The sequence below is a fragment of the Lactuca saligna genome, chromosome 4 (assembly GCF_052625555.1).
Source record: "Lactuca saligna cultivar CGN05327 chromosome 4, ASM5262555v1, whole genome shotgun sequence".
Classification (NCBI taxonomy): Eukaryota; Viridiplantae; Streptophyta; class Magnoliopsida; order Asterales; family Asteraceae; genus Lactuca; species Lactuca saligna.
Genome location: NC_136420.1, coordinates 9,351,536 through 9,360,345, shown reverse-complemented (window position 1 = coordinate 9,360,345; position 8,810 = coordinate 9,351,536). Strand labels below are relative to the sequence as shown.

The window sequence follows — 8,810 nt, the reverse complement described above, 5'->3', positions numbered from 1 at the left end:
TATTCAAAATGATGCATATTCCAAAAATGTTAAAAAAAAAAAACAATACATCGAGATAACCATTATTTCAAATTGCGTTTCGTAACCGCTATGTTATTTGTAACCATACACTACTAATTAAAAAAAGTTTTTAGCTTATAATACACAAACTTAATAAACCAAACAAAATTATTTAACATATTATGATAATAATACGTCCGTATGTTGTTTGCATCATATCTAATATGAATTTTTATTTAATTTTTTCCTTAAGTATTTAAATATTATATATGTTACTTTAATAAAATATAATAAAATCATAATTGAAATAATAATAGAAAAAACAATAAAAGCGAAACTATAAAATAAAAGCAATTAAGGGTTATGTTAGGAAACCAAAATCAAGATCGTGAGTTTCCAAATATATTGCATAAAAGTCAAATTAAAAAACAGCAAACAAAATCATAATGTGGGGCGGTGAGTAAGGGCATAAAAGGAAAAATAAAATTTTATTAAGTGGATGGATAAAAAAACAAGTGAAAATATCATTACCCTATAGATAATGACCATGTGAATTTCATCAATCACCTTATCTCAATGTTTTCGTTGGTATAGATGACGCTTGCCTAATTATATAATTGTTTCAATTTCTTAGAGCTTTAAAAGACCTTAACGTTTCTATGTTTACATTTCAGTTGTTTACTGTGATTTTTTTTTTGGAGTTTATTGTTTAAAACATATATATATATATATATATATATATATATATATATATATATATATATATATATATATATATATATATATATATATATATATATATTCAAATCTCCAAATGTTTTGCCTTACTGTTTAAAGGGTGAAAATGAAAAATGTCCATTACTGAACAGATATCGGGATAGGTTATACTATAATATAAGAAGTAAAAAATGTATGTGGTTCATTTTGTTGTCTAACAAAATCTATGTACACCTCCTGTTAACAGATTTCAACAGCTTCAATGTCAATACAGAGTGACTTAATTAGAAACAGTTGTTTAATCAAATAAATTGATTTGAATAATCTAGCGGGTTTGAAGATGCAAGATGTGGTGATATTTCAATATGCATGGGGGCGAACTTTTAGGAAAATTTGAATGGAGTTGTTTAGCGGTCTTTACGAGGTTCTCCGTGCCATTCCTGTAATGTTCAAAAAGTTGGATATGCCACCGAAGGTGGGGCAAGAATGGCAACAACTTAGTAACCTATTTTACCTTTCATCTATTTTTTCTATTACATTACAATTGTTATGGAAAACTTAATAAAGATAAGTTGAGTAAATGCTGCTTTAAGTTGTTCTTAGGAGTTGTATTATTTTTTAATGGATTTTTGTAATGTTTCAGGTTGGTGTATACAGAGATTTAATAGTATTCGTTGAAGGTAAAGCTGAAGTATACAAAAGCAAATATCTTCTTTCAACAATTTTGTATATTGGTAATTGATTTCTTATTAAGTATTTATGTATTTGTGAAAATTTGGTAAGTTATATGAAGAATAGAATGAACTGATAGATTATTTTAAGTAATTTATATGCAAAATTGTTTGCTGTTTTATTTTTTTTCTCTCTCACTGTATGTATACACTATGTTTTCTGCAGGTTGGAATAGAGAAATTACGAGTTATAATTGCAGCATTTCAAAGGGAGCAAATATATATGCTCCAATATCAATTAGCTGCAACAAATCAAAAACTAAAGGTTGACGGTTTATGATTTTCTGCATTATTTGAGTTATTTTTTATTAAATTCGTCGTAAGTGTACATTTGTTATTTCCACCTTTACAAAGTAAGATATACATTTCTTGGAGTTCTATTTTAATTTTACTCCACCTCTTTGATTCACTTTCTGGAATTGGTATTATTTGTGAAATTTATATTCAAGGGAGTTTCACGGTTTTCCCCTTGGATATTGGAGGATTTCGATTCTTAACTTAAAACTTAATTAGTAAATTGACATTTTTCTAGGTTTAAATAAAGCCTTGACAAATATCAGGAGGTTGCAGATTTTATTAACTTTTGATGATGAATTAAAACATTTATTTGGATTGCTATTTCATTTATTTTAAAAAATTACCATTCCATCCCTGCAGGAATGATGACAGTGACCGTGAAACATATTACATATGTATAAACACGGTAAAACAGAATAGAAACAAATCTTTTCACTATTATTCTAGCGAAGCACATAAATACAACTCATCTGGCTACATGCTAGAATTAGCAACATACTTTCATTTTATTGTTTAATATAGCATCTTACTTTGATTTATATTTCTTAATTTTGTTTTTTTTTAAATTACTATAATTTCTAATGTAGCAACTTGCTTTCATTTAGCAATGAAAGTGCATTGCTTTTTAAAATTAACATGGTATATTAAACTGTAAAATGAAAGTACATTGCTACTTCTCGCATTTAGTCATTGATTAGGATAAATGCAAGAAATTTAAGTCATTGATTAGGATAAATGCAAGAAATGGCAATGTATTTTCATATTGCTTATTTTGTTTATTTTTTCTTATTTTATTTTTTTATCTGGATATCCAGGTGTGGTTGGAAGAGGAAAGTCATGGTTATGTTAATAATCTATTCAATGCGTGTGTATTTCATTAATAATACAAGTATATATACAGGCTGTGATACACTGGATATGAACAATATCTTTACTAACTAATATCCCATAATACTAGGAAACATTATCTTGCTGTGTTGATACTATAATCTCGGCTAATATACCCCCACAGTCGAATCGGGAGGAGCACGGACGTTGAGGCTGTTTTTGAAGTCATCAAATAGCACGAGAGGTAGACCTTTGGTGAAGATATCGACGACCTGATAGCGTGAGGGAATGTGAGAAACACGGATTTGACCATGAGCAACTTTTTCCCGAACAAAGTGGATGTCAAGCTCGATGTGTTTTGTTCTTTGATGTTGAACAGGATTGCAAGATAGGTATATTGCACTGACATTGTCACAGTAGACGAAGGTGGCTTTATTTTGAGGCAATTTAAGTTCTAATAGTAGATTTCGTAGCCAACATGTTTCAGATACTACATTTGCAACGCCCCTATACTCCGCCTCGGCACTTGATCTGGAAAGAGTTGGTTGTCGCTTTGATGACCAAGAGACGAGATTGTTTCCCGTGTAGATAGCATATCCTGACATCGATCGTCTTGTATCCGGGCAGCCTGCTCAATCAGCATCTGTGTATGCGATAATGGAGTGTGTGGGTGACCGGGTAATGTGCAAGCCATGATGGAGTGTGCCCTTTATGTAGCGTAAGATCCTTTTAAGAGCATTGAAGTGAGTTGTTCGAGGAGCATGCATGTGCATGCAAATTTGTTGAACGGCATAACAGATATCCGGACGAGTGAACGTTAGATATTGGAGCGCACCGGCTAATTGACGGTATTGAGTGCCTCCATCGGTCAAAAGAGTGTCGTCATTTTTACTTATCTTGGATTTTGTGTCAACTGGTGTGAAGGATGGATGACAGGAACTCATGCCGGCTCTTTCTAGGATTTTGGTGGCATATTTGTGCTGCGAAAGATGAATTGAATTTTTCGTTCGTGTGACTGAAATACCAAGAAAGTAGCTTAGGGGACCAAGATCTTTCATTGCAAATTCCTTGGCTAATAGTTGCATGAATTTTTGGTGTAAGTGGGGTGATGATGTCACGAGCAAGATGTCATCTACGTAGAGAAGTAGGAAGGTCGTATGTGATCCGTTCTTGTAAATGAACAAAGAATGATCACATTTGTTGTGTTTGAATCCCAAAGTGAACACGTAATCAGCGAATCGTTGGTACCAAGCCCGGGGCGCTTGTTTGAGGCCGTATAAAGATTTCTTGAGTAAGCAAACATGGTCCGGATAGGAGGGATCGCGAAACCTTGGGGGTTGGTGCATGTACACAGTTTCATGTAGGTACCCGTGTAAAAATGCGTTTTTTACATCAAGTTGGTGAATTTGCCATGCATTTGAGAGAGCAATGGAAAGAACTGTCTGTATTGTTGTTGGCTTCACCACGAGACTAAATGTCTCCCCACAGTCAATTCCTTCCTTTTGAGACCTGCCATCACAAACCAAACGAGCTTTGTATCGCTCTAAAGAACCATCAGACTTAGTTTTGTGGCGATAAATCCACATACTCCGTACCACATTCATATGCGGAGTTTTTGGGACTAACTTCCACGTATTATTGTCAATAAGGGCCTGGAATTCATCGTTTATGGCTGTATTCCAATCCGGATTTTTGAGAGCTTCCAAAATTTTTTTAGGTAAAGGTGAAATAGACGATGTAGCATGAAGAATGAAAGGTTGTTTTGGTTTAGAGATGCCGGACATACTTCTGGTGTGGATGGTTCGATTGGAGGTAGATTGTGACATGGGGGGAGGGGGATTGTTGGTTGCTGTATGACAAGAGATGGATGTGAAGCCTGGTTAGACCGACGTGAATAAGTAAACTGGATGGGAGGTTTTGGAGATGGAGTGGGATTAGTGGTTGGCAAGGATTCAGAAGAAGAAGACCATAAGGAAGGATGGGGATCTGATTCAGTTTGGGATTGAGTGGAAGTAGTTAATGGTGAAGATGGCAATTTTGAGAATGGGAATATTGTTTCGTCAAAAATGACGTGGCGGGATAGGATGATGGTACGGGTTTGGATGTCATAACATTTATACCCCCGATGGTTGGATGGATAACCCAAGAAAACACATGGTGATGACCGTTTGTTTAACTTGTGTGTAGTAGTAGGAGAGGTGAGGGGATAACAAAGACATCCAAAAGTGCGTAAATGAGAATATGTGGGTTGGAGATTGTATAGAAGGTGAGTAGGTGTGAGTTTATGTAAGAGATTACTCAGAAGAATGTTGAGAAGATAAGTGGCGTGTTGAAGATCGTGTTGCAAAAAGCGTAATGGTACCGTGGAGTGAGCAAGAAGAGTCCGCAACACATTATTTATTGAACGGATTTTTCTTTCCGCTTTGCCATTTTGCGGAGATGTGTGTGGACAAGAGAATCGAAATTGGATGCCATTTTGAGAACAAAACTGATGGAAGTTATGATTGTTATACTCGTGGCCATTATCACACTGTATTGTTTTGATTGTAAAGTGAAATTGGGTTTTGATGAGTGTGAAAAATTGAACGAAAGTGGAATAAACTTGAGATTTGTGTGCAAGTGGGTATGTCCACAAGAAATTAGTTTTGTCATCTAAGAATAAGAGATAATATCGATGACCACTAGAACTTAGCACAGGTGATGTCCACAAATCTGTGTGAATTATATCAAAAGGTAAACGTGTGATAGAATTTGAAGCATAAAAAGGAAATTTAGATTGTTTTCCAAACACACAGGAAGAACAAACAGGAGATGAAGTTTTAGAACTAGAACTAAATTTCAAAGTAGACTGTAAAGAAGATAAAATATCAGATCCCGGATGTTCGAGTCGATGGTGCCATAAATCCTTGGTTATTGCAGCAAAAGTTGAGGGTGTTGTAACTTGGGATGATGATTGAAGTGTGAAAGGATAAAGATTGCCAGAACTATTGCATCAAAGAAGTGGTGTCCGCGTCTGGAAATCCTTCACATCAAAACCGAAAGGGTCAAACTCCACAGAAAGATTATTGTCAGTGGTGAACCGACGAACAGATAAAAGATTTTTGATAATATGAGGAGCATGAAGAACATTTTTGAGAATTAATGGAGGGAAAGGGTATGGCAAAGTTTGATGTCCGATACCTTGGATTGGAATAGTGGAACCATTACCGACAGTTATATTCCGAAAAGGGCTATTATTTTGATAAGACGTGAAGTTACCTGAATTATTTGTCATATGGGAAGTAGCTCCTGTGTCCGCATACCAATTTGTGTCAGGTGGGTGGAGCGACATCGTGTGGAAAGCCTGGTCCAAATCAGTTGGCATGTAGCTGGAGTCGTAGGTTGCATAGGCCTGCTGGGGTCGGCTTCCAAGAAGACCAGGTCCATTAGATGGAGGTCTGGTGTTACCAAGTTGCTGTGTAGGATAAGGGCACGGTGGATAGGCCCATGGTGAGTAGTTTTGGAATGCCCAAAGAGGTGGTGTAAGCCATGGTTGATAGGAGCGTGTACTAGAACCGGAAGTATGTTGAGGTTGATGTGAACCGTTGTGGAAGCCTCGTCCCCTATTGTTGCTCGATCTACACCGACCACGACCTCTTCTGCCACGACCTCGTCCACGAAAAGAGGTAAAATCAGGTTGTTGTTGATTGACTCGGTTGTTGTTGTCGTTGTTTTTGGGGTTCACAGGTGTTGTGGATGCTGTTAAACCGGTTGCGGTGGCGCTGATGTGAGGTGAAGGTGCAGCTGTGGCTGCTTGATGAGCTTTGCGAGATTCTTCCATGATTAGTTTTGATTGGACTACATAAAAATCAGGAAGAGGAGTGGTTTGTTGAATGAGCATGGCAACACCTTCGTAGCTTTCATTAAGACCGGAAATTAGTTGTAAAACGAGCCTTTGATTGGACACCGGGTTTCCCACGTTGGCAAGCTGGTCCGCCAACATCTTCATAGCTTGGCAGTAGGAGGAGATGTTGGGATGATGATCAAGGCGGGTGGAAACGAACTTGCTGTCAAGATAGATAGCCCTTGAACTTTGATTATCTTGAAAAATATTTTCGAGAGCTTGCCAAGCCTGTAAGGCAGTAGTCTGAGGTTTCAGGATGGTATGAAGAAGATCATTGGAGATTGTACTATAGATCCACTGAAGAACTTTCGCGTTTAGACGAGACTAGATTTGAGATTCAGAGGTTACTGTGGCCTTTTCGGCCTCGGTGGCAGTTGAGGAAGAGGGGGCGGATGGTGGTGGCTTGACTTCAGGGTCGATGTGATTTTCAACTTGGAAAGCATGATAGTGTATTTTGAACAACTCAGCCCATGAAGTGTATTGACCGTTTTCCATTTCAAGAGTGAATGGAATGAAGTTTCTGATGTTTGTAACAATGATGGCTGGGTGATTTTTGGGATCCATGGAGGAAGAAGATCAGATAGAAGAAAGAAAGAAGATCGGCGGCTGAGAAAGGGTTTTCAGAAGGTTATACGCTCTGATACCATGTTAATAATCTATTCAATGCGTGTGTGTATTTCATTAATAATACAAGTATATATACGGGTTGTGATACACTGGATATGAACGATATATTTACTAACTAATATCCCATAATACTAGGAAACATTATATTGCTGTGTTGATACTATAATCTCGGCTAATAGGTTATTTTGTTGAAAAGAAAGATATGCATAAGTTGTAGAAGAGAAGGAGTAACTATATGTGATGAAATATTGTCTTCATTTTTATGGGCATTTCACCCCAACAAAAAAAATTCAAAAAAATGTAACACCTCTAACCCATGTGTAGCATGGGTTCACCACCTAGTTTTAAATTATTTTATCCAAAAAGTTAAAATGTTATAAAAACCATAAAATTGCCATAAATAGTATTCTGGTTGATGGTGTTTGACTCGGATATTTAATGCATATAACGTTTTTAAGCGAAAATTAGTTTCTTTTCTACAGGGTATGAACAATTTTATTTTCAGCAGCAGGCCAGCAGCAATAGGTGCAGTTAGTTTTATTATGATGAATAGTTTCTGCCCAAAAGGTTTTCATAAACCAAGTGATAAAGAGTTCACCTTAAATATAAATTGTATTACATGTTTTAAAAATATATTATATAGTTAGAACATATATGATTATAATAGTTTTTCTTATATCGTTGCAAGCCATCTTAATGTTTTTTTCATTGGAATATGTTAAATTTTATAAACAAAATTATATGACATGTTCATTTCATTCATATACAAACCACACATGTATTGTAAGGTTGTGTTTTGTACGCTACAACTAGCTGATAAGTTAGCTTATTTTTCGACATTTTTTATCATGTCGTGTTTGGTAAGCCAAAAAGGAGCTTATAAGCTAGCTTTTTGAAAAGCTAGTAAGGCTAGCTTTTTAGGAGCTTTTTTTAAATTTTCCAAATACACCCCATAATTAATTATAGAAACACATACTCTTACATGTCCTTTTATGTAATTTTATATATTTCAGCTAGCTTTTCAGCTGGTTTTAGCAAACATCATGTTTTATCGGCTAGCTTTTCAGCTATCAACTAGCTTTTTATTTAACAGCTAGCTTTTCAGCTATCAACTAGTTTTTCAAATGACAGCTAGCTTTTCAGCTAGTACGCCAAACATAGCCTAAAAATCATGGATTATAAATTATACATTTCCTTATTTATTAAACTAAAACATAGATGTTCTCAAATATAAAAGGAAATACTTTTTCCATTTTCTAGACTTCCATAAATATGATTGCATTTATGTTGTTTTACAATTCACATAATATGATACTCTTTTTATACTTCAAATTAACATAAAAACTTGAAATAATTAAAAAAAAAACTAATTCAAACTAACATAAAAACTTGAAATAATTTAAAAAGACTAATTTCAAATAGCAAAAATTAAAGATGTCTTAACAAAGGAAATTGTCTTTAATAGAAACAATCCACCATGGCAATGTTTGGATAATACAATAACTAGAAAGGTGTCCCCCCCCCCCCCCTTTCGGGGGTTGGAAGGTGTCGTTTTTTTGTGAAAGTATAGTACATTTCCTGAAATAGTAGCCACAGTAAATTTAAGATCTACCCTACAAACTTGGATTGCCTGTCAACAACTAACTTTGAAGAAAGTGAAGAATCCTTTAAGATGTCAGCATGATCAGCAATAATATTTTCCAAGGGAATCTTTTGACAGCCAAGTA

General features: G+C 35.3%; 1 protein-coding gene and 1 long non-coding RNA gene across 5 annotated transcripts; one reads left to right on the top strand and one right to left on the bottom strand.

Annotated features, from left to right (window-relative positions):
- Positions 1–809: 809 nt before the first annotated feature.
- On the top strand, positions 810–7,407 carry LOC145041175 (uncharacterized). 4 transcript variants are annotated; one of them, XR_013679971.1, is made up of 4 exons: positions 810–1,192; positions 1,361–1,397; positions 1,615–1,713; positions 2,704–7,407. It is a non-coding gene; the product is annotated as an uncharacterized LOC145041175 (long non-coding RNA). The 4 variants fall into 4 exon arrangements; XR_013679970.1 differs by having other exon boundaries at positions 1,361–1,451; XR_013679973.1 differs by lacking the exon at positions 2,704–7,407 and having other exon boundaries at positions 810–1,217; positions 1,615–1,834.
- Positions 5,566–7,020, bottom strand: LOC145039261 (uncharacterized). The gene is made up of 2 exons (XM_078987336.1): positions 6,805–7,020; positions 5,566–6,699 (listed from the first exon to the last, which is right to left on the bottom strand). Exons 1-2 carry the CDS (start codon positions 7,018–7,020, stop codon positions 5,566–5,568), a joined length of 1,350 nt encoding a protein of 449 aa, XP_078843462.1.
- Positions 7,408–8,810: the final 1,403 nt, after the last annotated feature.

Bases quoted from the DNA above. Each gene is read 5' to 3' on its own strand.
- LOC145039261 (XM_078987336.1), bottom strand. From the start codon at position 7,020: ATGGATCCCAAAAATCACCCAGCCATCATTGTTACAAACATCAGAAAC. The intron at 6,700-6,804 runs GTAACCTCTGAA...CTGAAACCTCAG, and splicing joins CCGAGGCCGAAAAGGCCACA to ACTACTGCCTTACAGGCTTG.